The sequence below is a fragment of the Balaenoptera acutorostrata genome, chromosome 17, assembly GCF_949987535.1.
Source record: "Balaenoptera acutorostrata chromosome 17, mBalAcu1.1, whole genome shotgun sequence".
Taxonomy (NCBI): Eukaryota; Metazoa; Chordata; class Mammalia; order Artiodactyla; family Balaenopteridae; genus Balaenoptera; species Balaenoptera acutorostrata.
This window is the reverse complement of record NC_080080.1, coordinates 80,632,768-80,654,860: the sequence shown is the minus strand read 5'-3', so window position 1 is coordinate 80,654,860 and position 22,093 is coordinate 80,632,768. Positions and strand designations below refer to the sequence as shown.

Genomic DNA, 22,093 nt, shown 5'->3' with positions numbered 1-22,093 from the left:
AAACGACAGCGTCTACCAGATGCCTTCCAGCCAGGGAGACAGCAGTGCTGGCGGTAATGATGGGCCTCAGGCTCCCAGCTAAGCAACTGTCATGCATTATCTCATGAGACCCTCACTGCTCACCCAGTGGGCAGAGACGCTGTTACTCCATTTTAGAGGGGCGGAGAATGACTTCTAGAGCTCAGGGGACTTGCCACCAGTTTAGAAGGAGTGGAGTCAAGCTTGTGGCCACACTTCTCAGCTCCAGAAACAACTAGGGAAGCCCTTTGTTACGGGTTACGTTGCCTCCAAACAAAGACCAAGGGTCTAACATGTCAACCGGCTACCCCTCATCACAGAGTCCAAGGCTCAGAGAACGGGAGTTCTGATTTCCAAATGTCTAAATATTGCACGTTGTCGAGCAAGGCTCTGTACATTTCTGCACCTGTATCTGCATCTGTCACCCAAGACCTGAAGCATATTTCTCAGAGGAGGGAATTCACTTTAGATAAAATTGCGGCTTAAGTTTCAGGGGAGCCCGCAGCCATGGGTGTCACACTAGGGCATGTCCTCGAGTCTGCCTTCCTTTAAAGCCGCTGGGAAAGGATGAAGCCCTTCTTTCCTCTGCACCATCAGAGAACCATGTGAGCACCTCTGGGGAGGGGGAGGTGTTCTGCAGCCTCCGAGCTCCCTGTGCTGCTCCCAGGGCCTCGTGATGAACAAGACACGCCGTTGCCTCCCAACCGGAGTCCCCCCGTTTGTCCCACAAGTGGCCTCTGCCCTGATGCCGCCGCCTCAGCCGTCACACTTACTTGAGTTCAGGGTCTTCTTTTTCTTCCTTCGTAGGGGTCACCTTGACACCACCTTTCCTGGCACGAGGGCAGCCGGATAGGCTGAAATATGGACCCAACAAAGAACAAAACAGAAGCATGTGATCTCATGGGCACAGCTGCCACCGCTCTGATTTCCATCTCGGCCGTGGGGTCAGTCTTACCTTCGGTGGGAGGCATAGTTTCCCGTCACGTGCCCCGAACCGTCACAGCCTGGAGTGGGACACCTGGAAGACACGAGAGCGGAGCTGGGGCCACGTGGGAGTGGCTAGGGGGTCACGACACATCACACAGAGCCAAGCAGTCAAACAGGATGAGCTGATTTGTGGGACTCTTTTTGCTTGTACAGAACTGGTTTTTGGCTAAGAATCCTTTTTTTAAAAAAATAAATTTATTTATTTTTAATTTATCTATTTTTGGCTGTGTTGGGTCTTCATTGCGCGCACGGGCTTTCTCTAGTTGCGGTGAGCGGGGTCTACTCTTCGTTGTGGTGCACGGGCTTCTCATTGCGGTGGCTTCTCTTGTTGCAGAGCACGGGCTCTAGGCACACAGGCTTCAGTAGCTGTGGCGCGTGGGCTCAGTAGTTGTGGCTCGTGGGCTCAGTAGTTGTGCCTTGCGGGCTCTAGAGCACAGGCTCAGTAGTTGTGGTGCACGGGCTTAGTTGCTCCGCGGCATGTGGGATCTTCCCGGACCAGGACTCGAACCCGTGTCCCCTGCACTGGCAGGTGGATTCTTAATCACTGCACCATCAGCAAAGCCCTAAGAATCCATTTTTAAAGGAAATGTTAAGATGTGTTAACTACTGTCCAATGTTTGGAAGACACTGTATTCATTGGTATCCTGCATTCTTTTTTTCCTTCTTTTTAAGCCTTATTTTTTTAATTGAAGTGTAGTTGATTTCCAATGTTGTGTTAGTTTCAGGTGTATAGCAGAGTGATTCCGTTTTATATATATATATACATAAAATTTTTCAGATTCTTTTCCCTTATGGGTTATTACAAGTATTGAGTATAGTTCCCTGTGCTACACAATAGGTCCCTGTTGTTAAACCTTATTTTGGAAGGAATCTGAAATTCGACCCACAACTTACTGCTGGGCTTCTGTCTACATCATGCAAAGTTCTTATCTTTTGCTTAAGAAGAAAGAGTTTCCAAATTGTTTCTGTGTGTAATTTATTTCCTTTGATTTGCTCCACCACCATGATAATCCCTTACATTCAGATGGACGACGGTGGTGGATGGGACAGCCAGAGACCTGGTGGATTAATGCAACTGCCAAAGAACCTAGGACATTTGCACCTGATCTCTCTGCCTCATGGTCCACCTTAAAAGGTCTTGTGGGAACTCTACCAATAACTCTGACCGACAATCAACCATTAAATTTGGAGTCAGGGGAGTGAAGGCGGAAGGAGATTCCAATTCTACTTAGAATGCTAATTAGGAGCAGGGTTTAAAATACACCTGGATGCAAAAATACACAGAGATTCTCACTCTTTTGTGGCCTTAAAAAATGCCAGATACTAATAAAAACGCAGAGGTGGGCTTCCCTGGTGGCACAGTGGTTAAGAGTCTGCCTGCCAATGCAGGGGACACGGGTTCAATCCCTGGTCTGGGAAGATCCCACATGCCACGGGGCAACTAAGCCTGTGTGCCACAACTACTGAGCCTGCGCTCTAGAGCCCACCAGCCACAACTACTGAGCCCATGAGCCACAACTACTGAGCCTGTGAGCCACAAATACTGAGCCTGTGCTCTAGAGCCTGCAAGCCACTACTGAGCCCATGAGCCACAACTACTGAGCCTGCAAGCCTCAACTACTGAGCCTGTGCTCTAGAGCCCCTGTGCCACAACTACTGAGCCTGCGAGCCACAACTACTGAGTCTGCGCTCTAGAGCCCACGAGCCACAACTACTGAGCCCGCATGCCACAACTACTGAAGCCCGCGTGCCTAGAGCCCGTGCTCTGCAACGAGAGGCCACCGCAATGAGAAGCCCACGCACCGCAACGAAGAGTAGCCCCCGCTCGCCGCAACTAGAGAAAGCCCATGCGCAGCAACAAAGACCCAACTCAGCCAAAAGTATAAATAAAATAAATAAATAAATAAATTTATTAAAAAAAAAAAACGCAGAGGCTGTCATAAAATGTTTGCTTTCCTGAAAGTTCTTGTAGACAAGGTCATTGTTATTATTTCACTTGTATGCCCACCCGGGTTCAGATTTCTACTAAAACAATAGTTTGAGAAAGATAATAATCCAAAGAAGAATGTGAACACTATTCCTTTTCTTAAACTCTAACCCACTGAACTTTCACAGAAATTCTTTCATATACAACCTTGAGGCAGAACAGAGGGACTGAATGCTTTTCTTGAAGGAAATATGAAATCTGCATACATCTCTTCGAGCTAACCAGAGAACCCTGCAATGATTCTCTAATCAAACATTTAGAGATTTAATATGTACTCTATACTGTAGGAAAGGCTCAGATGCTATTAATATTTTTAGTAAAATAGTGGTTTACTAGCATATTGCAATTCTGGAAAAGTCTATGCCAAAAAAACCTTGTTTTGAAATTCTCCCTGAATATCCAAACAAGAGGTCAATGAAATGTCCCCTTTTCTTTTTGTACAGAAAAACCCACAAAGATATTACTTATTAGGTGGCTGTATAAAGCAGGTAAGTACTGAACATTGCTACAGAACCACTCAATCTACATGTTTTCAATGTATTATCCAGATTTTTTTCTAGAAATAATGTTTAGAGAAAATACTTAGGAGAACTGATAGCTATTTTTAAGATACGGCAATATAGAAGTTCAGAGCAATTGAGTAAGACTGAGTGAGTATGCCTAGCTCTTCTCTCCTTTCAATCGGCTAATAAGTCTCCACTTCACATCCTTACATTTCAATCTAGAAAAATGGTAGCCAATAAAATGATTTCTAGAATCTACACTGACACAATCAATTGTACACTCACTTTGTATATTTTAGAGTTGTTTTTACTATTCATGGTACTAAAATTCTGAATTTTTATACCTGTTTAATATCACATCTTGTTTCATAAACCTTTTTTGGGATAATTTTTAGATAAATTTTAAACAAGTTAGAAAACGGAAATACTAACAAAATATTAAGAAGATATATTCTCTGAAATTTTACCTGTAATTTAGACACCAAGTGTTAATTCTACTATTTACACAAACATTATTTTATCACTAGACTTAGTAACACTGATTTTTCCTAAAATATTATGTGCAAATGCATTTTGTTGATTTTGCTTAATGTTATTCTTCATCTTTTCTAAATGTATGCCTTATTATATTTTTAAAGGGTAAAAAGTGGATTATAACTTTTTATTAGTCTACATGTATTATAACAACACATGAAAATAACAAGTGAGAAGTTTGGGATAAAAGAAGATAATAGTAGGAAAAATAAAATCAGTCAACAAAAGTTAATATACGTGTGACTTTGAGATCCTGTAGACAAGGTGAAAATGAGCCAGAATTGTATGTCGCCCCCAAAAGTGAAAGGCTGTCGTATGGTTCAAAATGCCCACAAGGTGAAGTACTGTGCAGTTTTCCTAAAGTCAGAAGATGAAAATGCTGGCCGTACCCTCCTAGGTCTGATTAGTATACACGTTCTGAAAGTAACAGAGAAAAGGTGTCGTAGGTGTTCAACATCATTGCTTTTAAAAACATGGTAAAATACAAGCCCTCCAAGGCCAGCTCATTAACTAAACTAAATTACAGTGATTTGGTTTCAGTTGTTTGAGTTTTTGGTGAGAGAGCGCGTGGTCGTAATTTACTTAGGTGCCGTCTGCCCCTGGTTAGGGCCACCCTGGCCGGACACTTACTTGAGTTCCTGAGAGTTGGCCGCCATGAGGGATTTCAGAGTCTTATCTGCCAAAGGACATCCAGAAACACTGAAGAGGGAGGAGAAAGCAAAAACAGAGACACACGTGCTGACACGCGCAGGCCCGACTCGGGGGCAGCCTGAGCTGGTGAACACACGTTCAATCCACCGACGGGGTTTGGGAAAAAGTCTGAACCCGGCTTCGCTGCTCTAGCCAGACCGGGCTTTGGGCACCTTGACTACTTGTCACAGACTCTGGTTTGCTATTTACCAAACCAGGGGCTTTAGCCCAGCGAGACCCCCGGCTCCAGTGATGACTGACCCAGAGGACCCTCCCTCTGCATCCCGAGGGATGGTGCTCAGAGGTTAAGGCCCTGCCCAGAGGGAGAGCGAATCATATGGGTGACACAGGTGGGAGGAAGGGCCGAGCACAGCCTCCGCGCTGCCGTCCCTCCAACCCTTTACTGAAGCCTCCCGCAGCGTAAAAGGTCAGCTGGGGTCACTGCTGTCCTACCTGGGCTTCACTTGAGTCCTAAAGCTAGACAGGACCCGAGCCCGACATGAGCTCTACCTCCTGGGTTGTAGCGTGGATCATAGGATCAGAAAACCGTGTTTGACCAGAGAAGTACACTTTCTTTACAATGTTAAGTAAAAAGACTGAAGACTTAGCTTTATTTCTGAAAAACGAAACGAACCAAAACCCCAACTAACTCAGTCTCCAACTCCCGATCGAGATAATATCTTTCTAGAGGGGGTGAGGGTGAGTCCTTAAGGAGGACAGATGAGGAACACCTAAGCGAGAAGGTGGGGAGCTACCTGCGATGAGACGCATAGTTGCCCGTGACGTGGCCACTCCCGTCGCATCCTGGCGTTGGGCAGCTGGGTCAATAAAAACATAGGATCAGGGTCAGGTGCGTTCACGGATGCACTTGCTCTGTCTGACTGGGTATGAGGTAGCTTCTCTTTTCAAGACCGGTTAACACATACGGGATGTGCAGAAGCTAACGAACTAAAGATGTAGATTACATAAGGACCAGCAGACGAGACAAGAGGAAACCGGCATGATCCTGAGTTATTCGTTTCCAGCACCACATCAGCTCTCTGATTCAGATGATGTAGAACAGTGATGCAACAGTCAGTGGTGTCCTATTTCTTTGAAAATATGAGTTATAAAACATGAATATTAAAAACCTATGCTTTATCATGATAGCCGCTCTTAGGTACCAATTATATCACAGATGTCAGAAAGGAATTTTTGTGACTTTTTTTTTAAAGAAAAAGGTAACATAGTAACTTCATAAACATGTTAGAAAACACCTGAAAAAGAAGATCTTTGAAAATACTACATATGGCTGGAATGTAAACTGACATTTTAGGTGGGAAAGTTGCTGATAGTACAGAGATAGTTATGAAGTTTAGTTAATAAAGCTTGTGATCAGTTTCATCCAAAGTTTTGAACCCAGCAAAGACAATCAGGAATTAACCACCTAAGCAGTACGCTCTCCAGGCTGTCTGCCCAAGACCGGGGTCTGTCCCGGGCACTTCATTTATCTCAGAAGCTGGTCACATTCTGTGCATCTTATGTGTGTTTTAAAAATAATGAAAGTGGATAGTTATCCTGAGCAGTTCTGCTGCCAGAGTTAACAGGTTCCTTGGTTTCTCAGCCATTTATTTCCCTCTGACGCTGCTTGAAAGTTGCTGGTGTGAGGTAAGCGGATTGACCTCAGCCCACTCGGTGGTCTTTGTGTCGGTGCCACTAATCAGGGGAAACATCAGCTACGTCACTCGTGCTTTCTGATGTTTTCGGCACCCTGCCTAACGTGAAGGCTCACGCACGTGTGGGATGCAGACTCTGCCTCTTTAAAGGGGCATCTGGGGATAGATTGATGACATCCAAGATTTCTGAAATGTCACCTTCTCAGTATTTTTTTCCCTGTGAGCTACTTTGCAATCATTCTCAGGTACTCTAAAGAAACTGTAGGAGTTAGAGCCTCTTCATCTCTCAGAGAGATGCGCGATTTCCAGAGCTTGATCCGACCTGAGCCAGCCAGCTCTTTGCCCACCACTTTCCTAGATGGAACATCAGGAAGGAAAATGCGGAAGCTACAAATATATGTAAACGAATAAAGAAAAAAAAGAACAACGACTAACATCTGAGCTGAATTATCTTGCAAGTGCCATTCACCCGCTAAACAGAGAAACAATCTTTTCTGATAATTACACAGCTGGAATATTCAGAGCGTGAGAGATGGGTTACAGTGCCCTGGGAATTCCTACTTTGGAAATACATCGCCACCTGGTGTGCCAAAATAGCTTTGCATTTATTTTATTCTACTTTAAATTTCATTTCTATTTTTAAATTATTCCTATTAATACCGCCAGGAGAGGCAAAGTGCCAATGATTTTTAAACCAGACAGTCATAAATTACTTAGGAAGTATAATGATAAAGTGTGCATTTAAATAGTGGCTATCTTGTTTCAGCTTTGTGGTATAAAGAGGTCAAGGAATAAAGCCATGATTGAAGGGGGCGATGTAGTGGGAAAAGATCCTGTTTTGGATCCTGACGGCTGGCTTAATTTACAGATCTTCAATGAGAAATCTTGTACAATAACATGTGCAGATCCCAGTTGGGTGATATATTCTGGGAAGATTTGCAAATGAAAGTATCACAACTTAGAGAAAGGAAACTAGCTAGTTCCCTCAGTAAGTGGCGCTCAAACTCTAAGCAAATTCATGTTGATCAATGACATCAAAAAGTCCTATTTTAGCCAAACAGTTTCTGGTAAGCAATTAAGGTGCATTTATCTGTTAGAAACATAAAACAAAGCATAATAAGGACAGGGTGAAACTGTAAAGCAGTGAGACATTTACAGAACCAGTGTGTGACACAGGTGTGTAGAAGTACGTGGTACCTACCCAAGTGCTCCCCTGGGCCGAAATGAGTGGAAAACCATGAGGCCTCTAGAGAGTCAATTTCCTAGGAATTCATGATTATATTCCAAAAATTGTTCACCATCTTTTTGAAGCCCTTTCTCTTTGCACCAATGAGAAGCGCCCATTACAAAATAATCACACTTCATTTTTCTGTCCAAAATGGTGATGCAGGTTAATTATCAGTTTTTTACACTTCATTTAGCTTGGAATGACTCTGGAAATTTCCAAAATCTACCTTCAAAGGATAAACATTGGCCCTTTTGGAAGATATTTGAGATAATATGCAGAAACAACATCCATACAAAGATTTTAGAAACTTGACTAGCAGGCCCATGGCAGCCTTGACACAGCTGCTCCAGGTCACCTCCCAGAGGGCGCAGTGCTTGGTGACGTGCAGCTCTGGTACGTGGGCCCTACCTCATCAGGAAATGTTAACCTCCTAAGAGAACATCATGCTGAGGCAGCAATGTCTGCCCACGAAATCCTTAAGGAATGCAGCATATCTGTTTATTTAAAAATCACTCGACCATAAAAAGAAACGAAATTGAGTTACCTGTAGTGAGGTGGATGGACCTAGTGGCTGTCATACAGAGTGAAGTAAGTCAGAAAGAGAAAAACAAATACCATATGCTAACACACATATATATGGAATCTTAAAAAAAAATGGCTCTGAAGAACCTAGGGGCAGGACAGGAATAAAGACGCAGACGTAGAGAATGGACTTGAGGACACGGGGAGGGGGAAGGGGAAGCTGGGAGGAAGTGAGAGAGTGGCATGGACATACATACACTACCAAATGTAAAATAGATAGCTAGTGGGAAGCAGCCGCATAGCACGGGGAGATCAGCTCGGTGCTTTGTGACCACCTAGAGGGGTGGGATAGGGAGACGCAAGAGGGAGGGGATATGGGGATATATGTATACGTATAGCTGATTCACTTTGTTGTACAGCAGAAACTAACACACCATTGTAAAGCAATTACACTCCAATAAAGACGTTAAAAAAAAATCACTCGAGTGTGGACAGGACAGACTGATGCTGGACCGGGGGGGTCTTCTGATCGACAGCTTCTGTGTGCAGGGCCTGTGCAGCGTCTGAGGTGTGTCCCTGTCCCTGGGGAAACGAGCGGCAGTGCAGTGGTACCAGGGACGTGCGCGGGGACGTGGAAGCAGCAACCTCAGTGGCAGGAACAGCCTGCCCTCCTGGGAAAGGGGGTGGGCGCAGCGGGGCTGGGAAGGGGGACCACAGCAGCCGGGACGGCCCCTCGGGTGGGTGACACGTGGGGGAAGAGCTGAGGGAGGGGAGGGCGGCCCCGCAGAGATCGGTGGGCGGAGCATTCTGCTCAGGAGAGGGTGCTTAATCTAGTTTAGTAGAAAAAGGTAAACGTACTTTTATGCTGGGGGATTCAGAAGAGAGGGTACAGATGCCAGGGCCTAAGTGCAAGCGTACCTCTTTGCTAGAAACTCTCATTAACTGGCAGCTTTAAATGTACTTGGGTAAGAATATACATGAATGTTTAATCACTTTCCTATGGAAAAGCTTTTCCTGCATGTCACTCACTCACTCCCGGCAACCACCCCGCCGCTGGGACTACGCTATCTGCTGAGGCTATAAATGCCCCAAAGCCACGGTTCCCGCCTTGCCTTTGCCTGAAAGCCCTCCCTCTCCCTGTCCCCCTCCCTCCCTCAATGTCCACCCTGATGTCTCCACGTCCCCCCGCACAGTGGTGACCGGCAGATGAGGAGGAAGGCGGCCAGGACGGCCTGTGTCCTGGCGACGGCCCAGGTGAACTCACACCCGTAAGCAAGCTGTGCGAGCCACACTCTGAACTCCAACAGCCCCGGGTCAGAGATCCTCGGGGTGAAGAAGGAATAAGGGTGTGCGAGCTGGGCTCAGGCCACAGTCCGAGTTAATGTCCCTGCGTCACTTGGTGGTACGTCCCTCGCACCCAGCTCTGCCCCCTGCCCCCCGTTCCCGCCGCGCGTCCCCCCGCTGGCTGGCCTCCCTTATTCCCGAGGCCCACTCTCCCGGGGTTTGTCCTGCCTTTTCTGCTTTAACCTCTTTGAACTTGCTGTGGCATCTGAAACCATCAAAGGCCCGGGTGGGAGTTTTCTGAGCTCTCAGCTCCCATGACCATCACTTTCCTCTTCCTCCTCCTCCTCCTTCTCCTCGGCCCCAGGTCTTTATTCTTTGTGGGCTTCTTTTTCCCTGTCAGGTCCCAGCAGGATGCGTGCCCTCGAATTCTGGGACGGGCACTCTGTCCCCTTCCTGGACGCCCCATCTCCCAGGCCACACCTCACGATCTCACGTCTGCATCTCTAGTCAACATTTCAGATGATCTTCCTGACCCCAGACGGTCCCCACGCGCGCCCGGCCTCTGAAGAATTCTGCACACTGCTCTTCCTAGGATACCCCAGCCCTAGTGCACTTTTCTGCTCAAACACCCTGTGGCTTGTTCACACGAAACCTGGCCATCTTCTCAGGGCTCTCGTCCTGCTCGCTCTCTCTCTCTCTCTCTCTCTCTCTCTCTCCAGGTCACCTGGTCCTGGGGCTCAGCTTGGGGCCTCCTGCTCCGGACGACCGGGCCTGTCTCAGAACCCACTGCAGCTTGACTAGTACTTCCTGCCCGGTCCTTTCAACTTCTGAGTCACAGAACCCCTTGAGAATGTGACAAAAACCATGAACCCCCTTCCCAAATAACACTCTGCAGTTAAGTTTTGTGAGTCTGTAGACTCCCTGAAGCCCTCACTTGGCTCCTCTGAGGTCAGTGGGTGTTAGATTAAGATCTTCTGATCAGAGCATAAACATTTCTAATTGTTTTACATGTTTTGTTTTTCAGTCGATTAGACTTTTAATTCTCTTAGCCTGAGATCATGTCAGGTACATTTTTTTCATAATCCTCTTAGTTCTGAGCATAGGTCTAGGTATATACAGAACATTTAACTACCAACTGGTTGAAACTGCCCTAAAACATTTGCAAAGTCAGCTCCATAAGCCAAGGCGTTATTTACTACTCAAGGTTTTAAATTGGCATCTCTGTTCTAGAACCACAGAGTAAGCCATTCCAGATGACTTACGTGATTAGTTCTTTCTTAAGATCTCTTGCGTGGAGCTTGGGTTTAGGGCTTGGTATGGAGGCCTCTCCAGGGAACTTCTTTTCCTCTAAATTTTCTAGAGAGCTCACTGGGTCTTTCTGAAAAAAAAAAAAAAAATACAGAAGCACACAAGGCATTAGGAAACCCTGGAAAGACAACTGTATTTGAAGTCATTGGGGTCAAATTTGAGTTTTGGCTTAAAGACTTAGATGACATCCCTCATCGGATTTGTACACAAAATAAATAAGATAATGAGTATAAGGGTAGATCTGGACTGCTATATGGACATTTATGCTCGGTGAAGAATGAGAAATTATAACTCATGGGCACACCTTTAGAAAGTTTGCATTTTGGCAAACATAACTACAGAGGTATTTCTTGAGCTATGTAAATAAGTTAATATTTTAATATATTTCAAGTTTTACAGTGTAGCAAACATTTCCTAGAGAACATAGGAAGAGTTCTTTATTCACACAGCAGTTATTGGTGAAACAAAAGAAACACTGCAAAAAATGAATCACACAAATTTTTAAACAGAGAAGGAAGAAGCAAATTTAGGTTAGTAGAATGTCCTTTCTGATAAGCAAATAATTAAGATTTAAATTGTTTGTTTAAATATGTAATCACTGAGTCCACAATATCTAGGAAACATTTAATTTGATTTTTTTGGATAATTGCTTTTAGTCTCACATCACTTCCTGTTTTTCTTAAATTACCTCTTTTGCTAAGTTGGTATTTTGTAATGGTTTTACTCATTGGATGGAATTTCTTGTTGGATTATCACTAATTTTCATGGCCTTATTTTAAGCTTAGTACTGATCCTGATTTCATAAGGAAATCTCATTGATCCTTTCAAATCATTTATTTACCATTTGATATAGTATCTTACAGAAAACTAATGATGGTTTTATTCAGTCACATAATTAGCTTACTTGTATCATTAAGTTTATATCCAGTAAATATAATACATTCTGGATTTAACATTAAAATCAGATAAACTAATATAAAGAACTGTCTCCTAAATCTCAAAAGTATTGATCCATTTAAGGTGAGAAAACAATTTTGAGTTATTCAAGGTAAATCTCATTTAAATCAAATGAATATGAAATTGCAAGGGCAAATACAATTTTAGTAATCCTGAGTCTACACCCAAAATCAATGGAAAAACAAAATCCCTGGATTTTCCCAACGAAAGAAAAATTCTAAGCCTTCATCTCAGTCATAAAGGCAAATGCAATTTCTTTCATTAATTACTTGGATAACAGTTCAATCAATTATTTTACATAGGACCACACAGTGGTAAATACGTTTACACTACCTCAAGTAACATTATCTTCAGACCAAATTAATAAAACCTGGTTTGGTCTAATTTCTTGTTCTTATTTTTAATACTGAGTATTCTATTTTATATTATTGATTAATGTTTGAAAATAGTAGCAGATAATCATACACCACTGAAAAATAAAGAGAAATAGGTGTTTGATGATAGTTGTCTACTAAGGTAGAAGAGAAGGGCTATTTTAATGCTGCTTCCGTGGAATCTATAGAAAAGAAGTGAATTAGGCTTATCCTTTTCACGTTTCACAGTATAAATGCCTAAAGCAAAGCATTAGCACTACCTTCCATTTCATTTGGAGCTACCTGGATTCAGCCCGGGTGGTGTTTTCCACTATAATTTACAAACGTCTTGGCCTTTTGAAAGTAGATACAAATGATAAATCCAATTTTGTCTCAGTGTGGAACAGCTTTTGTTTTTCTGTTCAGATGCTGAATTTTTCACAAAAATGGCATAAAGTGAAAAAGAGCTATTTTATTACTTTCTTTGTGATGAACAAGAGCAAAGTATCTCTAAGGAGGCGTGTACATTTACAGATGAACACATAAAGGTCATTAGCTGTTGTTTGTTGAATCTGCACATTATGGAAGACAAGGGAATAAGGGATTTTGAAAGAAATGGTCAACTATGAAAGTTTAACTTATTTGACTCAAATGCATTCAAAATTCATGCTTGCAGCACATATGGTATTTAACTTAGCACAGTAGTATGTGGTGATGATTCAATAGGATAATTTTATTGGATATGACCTTTTAAATATTTTGTAACTTCTTTTAAAAACTATGGACTCTTGGGTATGTGATTGCATTATGAAATAATTGTCTTTTTCCCTTTTTTTTTGCTCAGCATTCTACCTCTAGAAGCTTGCAGAGAGCATAGGTATTAAAATACAGGTGACCATCACTATAAGAATGCTTAATTTTGTTACAGAAGCATTTTATATTGGATAAACTCCTAAATAGCACACCATAAAAATATGTCAACATCATTTGTCAGAATTTTTTCAATATTTAAAGTATCATTTTGAAAATAATAAATTTATATTGGGGAGACATAAAGAGAAAATGTGGCATACATATATGTGTGTGTTTAGAGAGTATATGAGTGCAATGAAATTCCTTTAATGTACAGATAGAAGTTTATATAGATTTCAGTAAAGACCAGAACATAATGGGAACATGAATAACAGATAATAGCATCTGGCACTTTTAACATTTGAAGCCCTGAAATCTTTGGAGAACTGACAGTTGAATGAAACTGACAGCCCTAGTTATTTCTCAGCATTTTCCTTTCGAGATAGTTTGAGTTTTTTCCAGATTCAGGATTTTTTATTTAGAGGGCATCTGGACAGGCTATTTCACTGAGAGAGACAGACAATATTTTCTGAAAATTACCACCAAAATTAAGCAACTGTTGTGCATATGAACTAGATAACAATGAATTGGAAATAATCGCCCAGTTTCTGGTCGTGGGTACGGGTGTGAGTCTCGTGTGGGACGTGCGGGGCTGGGGAGGTGGGAACAGCCCACGTTCACAGAGCACCGCCGGGGCCCCGAGCAGCGTCTCTGCAGCTCACGGGAACGACAGCCAGGACCATCTGTCCCTGGTTTGTGTGGTCATGTGGGGTCACGTCCTGTAACCGGGCTCAGGGGCTCTGGTCCTGGCATCCTGAGAAGCACCAAAACCACTGTGGTCTCCAGCACACACCTGGCCAAGTACCACTGCTTCATTATTCTCTTTTTTCTTTCCTTCCTGCTTTTTCTCAATATTTCCTAGCTGTCTCCATTTTCATGTGTACTTTTTTCTTTTCCTTTTCTCCATTTTCTCCCTCTCCCTTTTCTTCATCTTAGGGAAGCCCAGGCCCATTACTTATTTTCTATATGACCAAAGAACAACAACTTTACCCCGGCAAGCCTCAATTTTCTCCTCTAGAAACTTTGATAATAATCCTGCTTTTCAGAATTGTTAGGATAATGAGACGCTGTTTATAAAGATCTTTAATCTTTATTCTTACTCAACGTGGCCTCCCTCTGCTACCTTCCCAACGAGGACATTGAATACAATCTACTTTTTCAAAATAATAACTATTGAGTATCACATTTTTCATTTAGGGATTCAGAACAAAATGTGAAAAATACTCTCTATTGGTAAATTACCTTGGCACGGATGAAGGCACAAAGAACAAGGGTGAGAAACTGCCCCAGGAGTTACAGGGGTTCAGAAGCACCTTTGTGTGTGTCCCCACGGGGACAGCGCCCCAGCAATGAACCACCCACGTTCAGACCGTGACAATAGGCATTAGGCTTAAACCATATTTTGTCAACTCAAACCTAGTGCAAGCACTTGGACTCCAAGAACTCAGTAGATGTCTCCAAAGTCCTCTTTGTTGCTCTCAGTAACATTGAATTTCCACTTAGCTTGTCAATTCCAGACGTCAGAATACTTAGGTTGCCATTTGTAGCACTGAGTCTACACTATCAGACCCGAAGGAGGTAAGCCATTCTGGAAGGAGCAGAAATCTAATCTAAACAGATCATCTTCCCCATGATTTTGCTGGCACGTTGAACACTGTCACAGGTCCGTAAGCCTTAGACAGGAGCGTACTCCAGCTGAATCCATAAAGCCGCCCAGATGAATCTACACGTTTTGATAAAGAGAGAATATTTGTCATGAGACTGAATTTTCTGGCAATCTGAGGGATCAGAAGTACATACAAGGAGGTCCCTGAGGTGCTCACTAGACCCCCAAGCGGCAGGAGTGTCCCAGAATACGAGGGGTACCCTGTAGACATCACTGCACAAACTTATAACCGAAGTCAAATGACACAAGCACCCTGAAGGGGAACAAGAACCCACTATGCTCCGTTACTGGTCGGAACTGGACCGGACGCCTGACTCTGTGTGAACAGAAAGGAGATTGCTCGTCATCGGTGACGTCGGCCTGTGTACAGCGGGCTCGCAGGGGTGAGGACAGAAAGTCTAAGCCCCCTGCACACAGCACCGAGACTCCCCAACATGGGGGGCTTTCCTTCCAGCAGGATCACCCAAGAACAGGGACGCTGTTATGCGTATCCGGAAGGGACCGTCCTCCGTGCCATGTGCCTTTGACTGGACCTCCACCTCCAGGCCTCGTAACTGGGATTAGGTGCCCCTGTGGGGAGTGGAATAGGCCCGGTTGGCAATCGGGGGGTCTCGTGGACCGGGGGGCGTCCCCCGTCTCAGGAGCTGATGTGCACGGACTGGACCGAATCAACAAACTTGCTCTCAGCCCACTCCCCCGCCTCCTGACTTCCATCTCAGACCCGCGTGCCGAGCGATCGCTGAGGCGAATACCGGCAGATTTCTGGATTGTACGATGACGTACAGGTGTAGGTGTAACTTCTGTGGCTTTGCGCAGCTGCAGCAGCCGGGGATGTGGAGGAGGGCAGAGATGCACACTCACCGGTTCACAGTCACCACCTGCGGCGAAGCAGCTTCTTACACGCTGCAGGGGTCAGTTTTGTATTTATTAGAGTCAACTGTATATGATTTAAGAAACGGTTCTTCTAAAACAGTGTTATGATAGATTAACTAAGACCATCCCTAAATACTTGGGTGAATTTTTTTTATACATTTATTTATTTTTGGCTGCACTGGGTCTTCGTTGCTGCACGCGGGCTTTCTCTAGTTGCGTAGAGCGGGGGCTACTCTTCATTGCGGTGCACGGGCTTCTCATTGCAGTGGCTTCTCTTGTTGCGGAGCACGGGCTCTAGGCGCGCGGGCTTCAGTAGTTGTGGCACGTGGGCTCAGTAGTTGTGGCTCGTGGGCTCTAGAGCGCAGGCTCAGTAGTTGTGGCGCACGGGCTTAGTTGCTCCGCGGCATGTGGGATCTTCCAGGACCAGGGCTCGAACCCGTGTCCCCTGCATTGGCAGACGGATCCTTAACCACTGTGCCACCAGGGAAGTTCTTGGGTGAATTTTTAAAAGCCAAGCAGAATGACAATGACTATACCCCGTATGGCAGACTCCAACCTGAAGCTGCCGCTGTGTCAGTCCCCCCACCCTCCCCGTGATGGTGTGGCCGGTGGTGGCGCAGAGCCTGCCTTGGGTCCTGGGGGCTCCTCTGGCCCTCCCGTCTACTCTGCGTGCCTGCTTAGCTACTCGCTGCTCCGTGAGCTTGGTTACAGGTCGGTCCTCCTACCAGACTGAGCACGCGTGTGGAGGAAGCACGTGCCAGGTGGCGCTGCATCCTCAGGACCGATCTGACTGCCTGTCGGACGGGGGGATCACAGTGGAAGTGTGCGGAGGGAGGATGGGCGGGAGGGAAGGAAAGAAGGGGAACAGGAAACAACCCAATCTTGTCATCACTGCCATTGACGTTGACTCATGCCCTGAGATGTTAAAATCACACAAGGAACTATACTCAATATTATATAATAACCTATGAGGGAAAAGAATCTGAAAAAGAATCCATATACACACACACACACATATGTATAACTGAATCGCTGTGCTGTACCTGAAACTTACATGATATTGTAAATCAACTATACTTCAATAAAAAATAAAGCACATGCTAAATCAAATTAGTCCTCCACCAAAGTCTCTGAGCTTCCCACAACTGAAAAAGGTGGTGATGCACACTTTCAAGTGTCTATTTTAGTTCTTTAAACACGTCAACTGGCAAGTACCAACCACTTCCCTGACAAACAGAATCACCTACAGTAAAGCTGGGGTCACATCTGCAATGTCACTGAGTCTAACCGTGGAGGGTGTGGCCATGAACTCTTCTGAATGACACTGAGTCAAGGCTAATCAGACCCAGCCAGGGGGCTCCAACTGTGGGATCTGGGCTGATGAATTCCTGCACGGCCACAATGTCTGGCTTCCAGGGGCGAAGCCACCTCCAAGGATAACCCAGCCCACAACTCTGGAGTTGCCATGGCTGAGACATCCCACGTCCACGATCAGTCCCCAGACCACGCCTCTGCACACAGCGATGCCAACACCATCCCTCCACGAAACCACGGAAGGGGATCTGACGAGATGCGTCCTTGCCCCCGATTCGTTCTCGTGTTCCGGCATCCGGTGCAGAGCACACGGAGGCTGGCGGCTTGGTGTCGAGTGGCACCCTGCTCCTCACAGGCTGCCTTATCCGAGGGAGAGATGACATCACCTCTCACGCAGCGCACACTACTCAGCCATAATGGGGGTACAACGCACTCTAATGACATATTGTTTTAGGCAAGGGATGGGAAACGTTGGATTTATTTATAAATTCCTGCTGAAATTTAAAACCATCGTTTTACCAAAATCCAAAACAAGGTACAGAATTACGTATTATCTACACAGGATTGTGAGAATTAATCCGGGAGGAAAAAGCTGATCACACCCTCCCATCATGCTCCGTCTCAGGCTTATCGGCGGACATTGAAACAATACCTCTTTCTCCTCCTCTGTCTTCCCATGAGCTTTGCTATAGTTGATAGGCGTGTCCCAACCCTCGTGATCACAGAGCGCCTGGTAGAAGGCGGCATTGACCAACAGGCTGCTGGTTTTGAATGGGGAAGAGGAAGCAGTTGGAACAGAAGGGTTAGTGGAAGTTAGGGGTGCAGCTTTGTCCAGGATTCGGTTTTTTTTCATGCTTAAGTCCAATGTGCCGTTTTCATCCACTTCTATCTCGGCTCCCTGGTATACAATAGGAAACAGAAAAACATTTAAGCAGTTTGCAGTGGTAGCCTAGCCATGTGGGCTTTTAAGGGATCATTTTAAATGCAAGCTTTTATGTAAGTATATCTGATTTTAAATCTAGCTTTCTGATTTGCTTTGGTTAATGTTCAATTCTTAGGCAGACTTTTCAGAGCAGCCCCATTAGTGAGCTTTGTGTTTCTGGGTTTAAACAAAGTAAGCCTAATATAAATAAGATCGTCCAAATACTAAATGTACTGGCTAAACCTGTTTTATCTTTTTTTTTTTTTCCCCCAAGTTTAGCTTTAAACCTTCCTTTCTAGTTTGCAGAATTATCACTCCCAATTCATCCTTTGAAGCATTAACACTTGAGTTTATAAAGAGGCACAATATTCTTCCCCCATCACAATATTAATCTAACGTGAAAAACATGCACAAATAACCAGCTGGAAGAGACTTTTTACTGGGAAATATGAGAACTATATTAGATTAGTATGAAAGTGACATTTTACCCTGGGTGCCTTGCGCCAGAAAAGCTTGGTTAACTCGTGGCGGGTGGGTTGGGAGAGGCGGGCAGTGTAAAGCAAAGTTCCCCTGGGGGCCTGGAGTGGAGGTACCAGCTGTCACATGACAGGACGGGGCGGACGGCGGGGGTTAAGTTCTACAGTGGAAACTCCAGAATAAAGGTGATTCTTTTCCAGATACTCAGTATGAGACTTTAATTCTACCTCACGGCGTTTCTCTTCAGGAGACCTTTGGCTAAGTTTCGTTTTCTTTTTAAGGTTCAAGTGCCAACAAAATCCCCATGTGCCCTGGACCTTCCACAATTCACGTGCCCGAGGATGGCGTGCATGGCCCTGAATCGTGAACACTGCCAGCCAGTAACTCCCAGAAGCTGGGGTGAATGAGTTCGTCACCCTCGCAAGTGGGTCAAATGAATACCTGAGTGGCTTTGTCACTGTCATCCATCAATTCACAATTAGCTTCTGGACAATGTCTCTTCTCTTTTCCTTTTGGCCGGCAAAGCAGAAATCTTCTCTGAATATGCTCCTAAGATCCCTGACGGTTACTTCCCAGGGGTTTATTTTAACTCCCCATTTACACTGCACCCATACCCCCTCCCCAGCGGTTCCCCCTGAGATGTGATCCACCATAGCGGCCGCCTGAGTTAAAAAATAAAAGCATCTCTTCTGTTTGCTTGTTTGACCTGCAAAGTTCCTATTCTCAATCTCTCAGCCTATGAGATAGAAATGCTCTATTATATTTGTGGGAGGTAAATACACTTCTAATATATTTGTACTAAGATGTTTGGTCATATCTTTCTGTCCTTTTCAGTAAATAGTTTAATCTCCTGTGATAGTTTTAAGCCCTGAATTTCACAGTACAGCTTATCCGGGATAATAACTTAGTAACCACTACATCTTATGCCATCTGTATAATATCAAATACGTTTTTATACCAGCATTAATAAACCTTAGTTACAAAAATCCAAGATATTAACCATATCAGTGCTACGTGCTCTCTCCATGATACAATGTATTCTGCCAGGAGCACATCAAAGCAATTTTTGGCTTCAAAGCTGATACGTAACTATAGCAATGAAACAGAGCTATAGCTATCAAGTTTAATGGCCAATGTAAAGTAAAATGCTAAATATTGTAGTTGCTGACATTTTTCATAAAAAAAAATAAAAAACTTGGGTTAAGACTGCACAACCAACATTCACATAAAATTCCAGACCTCTGTGACAGATGGCTTAGGAAAAAGGAGTCACGTGACCGGGGTGCAGTGTTTTATAGCGCAAAACCCATAAATAGTGCAGATTCGAGCTTGCTGAAAAAATACCAACTATTCCGAGACAACACTAATATATATTTCAGTTTTTACAGGAAAAAAAAAAAACTTCCAATGAGTAAATTAAAAAATCGGAAATTCTCAGAGTTGTGACGGTCCTACATCTTGAGTAATCATGGGCTGATTGAAAAAAAAAAAATCACTCCTAATGTTTAAAAGAGGTGCGTTTCTGCACCCCGTGCCCCAGCCGGCTGCTCTGAGCACCTGACCGGGCTGGGGGGAGGCAGGAGGCCGTGCGGGTACAGATGGGCTTTAAGTGAGCTCACAGATGCGTTCAACAATTACACACAGCACCAGGGAAGGGCCCCTTTCTGCCCGTGGATGGGTGGATCACACGTTTACTGCATGGATTTTATTCAGAGCAGTATCAACAGACAACACTTCTCTCTGTGCTTGAAACTCCAAATGGCAGGACAATGAGGGCGGGGTGGGAGAGGCGGCAGGAGGGGGAGGGAACGGCTTCACCCCGACACGGACCCCCATCCCGACGCCTAATACGCTCATTTCTTAAAGGGCTGTTTTAGACCCTTGTTTTCATTATTTGAATTTTAAGCTTTTTGAGGCTGGTCTAACACTACTCATACACTTTCTAACTTAGGAGCAACATCAGTGACCATCTATTTCAGCTACTTTTGAGTTACAGATGCTACCTGTAATAATACAGATGTATTTATTCATGAAATGACTGAGAAAGCACATAATATTTTCAAGCCACTATGTTTACGGGGAAAAGAAAACTGAAACGTACAGTGTCCCTGACTTCAAGGAGCTTATTTTGTGCATATAGGACATTTTTAGTGAAATAGACTATAAATTATTATTTTAAGTTATATAATTTATATATAAATTATACAATTATAAATTATTATTCAACTGAAAGTTGAGATAATTTTTCATTATAAGTCTTATCTGTGCTATAAAATAAGAAGTGACTCAGATGTCTGCCAACAGAGAAACGATACTGCGCTGCATCTATTAAATGGCATGTTACAAAAATAAAACAAAATAAAAATAAAAATAAATAAATTTTAAAAAAGGGCTTCCCTGGCAGCGCAGTGGTTAAGAATCCGCCTGCCAATGCAGGGGACACAGGTTCGAGCCCTGGTCCGGGAAGATCCCACACGCCGCAGAGCAACTAAGCCTGTGCGCCACAACTACTGAGCCTGCGCTCTAGAGCCCGCGAGCCACAACAACTGAGCCCACGTGCCACAACTACTGAGCCTGCGAGCCACAACTACTGAGCCCGCGAGCCACAACTACTGAAGCCCACACACCTAGAGCCCGTGCTCTGCAACAAGAGAAGCCACTGCAATGAGAAGACCACGCACTGCAACGGAGAGTAGCCCCTGCTCGCCGCAACTAGAGAAAGCCCATGCGCAGCAACAAAGACCCAACGCAGCCAAAAATAAATAAAAATAAAAATAAATAAATTTTTTAAAATGGCATGTTATGTGCTCAGTCAAATGATAGTTATGAGAAGTTTGTTGCAACAGGGAAAAGACTTATGTCACTGAAAGCAGGAGACAGCCTGGCATGCTGGCTATGTGTACAGCTAGGGAAAATGGGGAGAAATTCATTTTCCGAAGAAGAGCAAACGGGAAAACACAAAAATTCTTGTATTTGTAGTTAGAGGATAGGCTGATGGCTGTTTTCCTCCAATATTTTCCGGGCAAATGATGATATTATATTGTTTCAACAATTAAAAATGATCTTACATTCAAAGATGGTGATGAAGTAAAAAAAAGCAAAATTGTAATTTTACCTTAAAAGTTCTGATTATGAAAAGCATTAACTTTCAAGACATTGATAGGACAAGATAGCCTTGTTTTCCTTATTTGGCAGGTTTTCTGTTAATACGAGAGAGGTCAGCGCCACCTTGCCTTTGCGGCTGGGCTAAGAGGACGTGCGAAGACAGGTGGCCCGCAGCCTGGTTTCTGCTTCCAACTCGCCACTCGCGCTCTTCTGGTCGTGCTTCACAGAGTTCGCTTGGGGGGGTATCTTGTCGGTATCGAAAGTCCCCTGAAATATGTTTTCAAAGTAGGCAGGGTACTGAGTAGAGTTCTCTGTGCTATACATAAGGTCCTTGTTGATTATCTGTGTTATATATAGTAGTGTGCATATGTTAATCCCAAACTCCTAATTTATCCTGTGCTATTTATAGCACAGGGCACTCTACTCAGTAACCTGTAATAGGGCTTCCCTGGTGGCGCAACAGTTGAGAATCTGCCTGCCAATGCAGGGGACACGGGTTCGAGCCCTGGTCTGGGAGGATCCCACATGCCGCGGAGCAACTGGGCCCGTGAGCCACAATTACTGAGCCTGCGCGTCTGGAGCCTGTGCTCTGCAACAAGAGAGGCCGCAATAGTGAGAGGCCCGCGCACCGTGATGAAGAGTGGCCCCCACTTGCCACAACTAGAGAAGGCCCTCGCACAGAAACGAAGACCCAACACAGCCATAAATAAATAAATTAAAACCTTATTTAAAAAAAAAAAAAAAAAAGTAAAAAAAAAAAAATAACCTGTAATAACCTATGTGGGAAAAGAATCTGAA

The 22,093-nt window shown here is 44.3% G+C and overlaps 1 protein-coding gene across 7 annotated transcripts in view; it reads right to left on the bottom strand.

Moving 5' to 3' along the window:
• Positions 1-22,093, bottom strand: part of ST18 (ST18 C2H2C-type zinc finger transcription factor) — a 122,822-nt gene that overhangs the window by 15,532 nt on the left and 85,197 nt on the right. For all 7 annotated transcript variants that reach the window (XM_028163154.2, XM_028163153.2, XM_028163156.2 and 4 more), the window contains 6 exons: positions 17,444-17,689; positions 10,671-10,786; positions 5,475-5,537; positions 4,660-4,728; positions 974-1,036; positions 792-872 (listed from right to left, as the gene is read on the bottom strand). In XM_028163154.2, the coding sequence (XP_028018955.2) occupies positions 792-872; positions 974-1,036; positions 4,660-4,728; positions 5,475-5,537; positions 10,671-10,786; positions 17,444-17,689 (638 nt within the window). The remainder of the gene's footprint in view (positions 1-791; positions 873-973; positions 1,037-4,659; positions 4,729-5,474; positions 5,538-10,670; positions 10,787-17,443; positions 17,690-22,093) is intronic.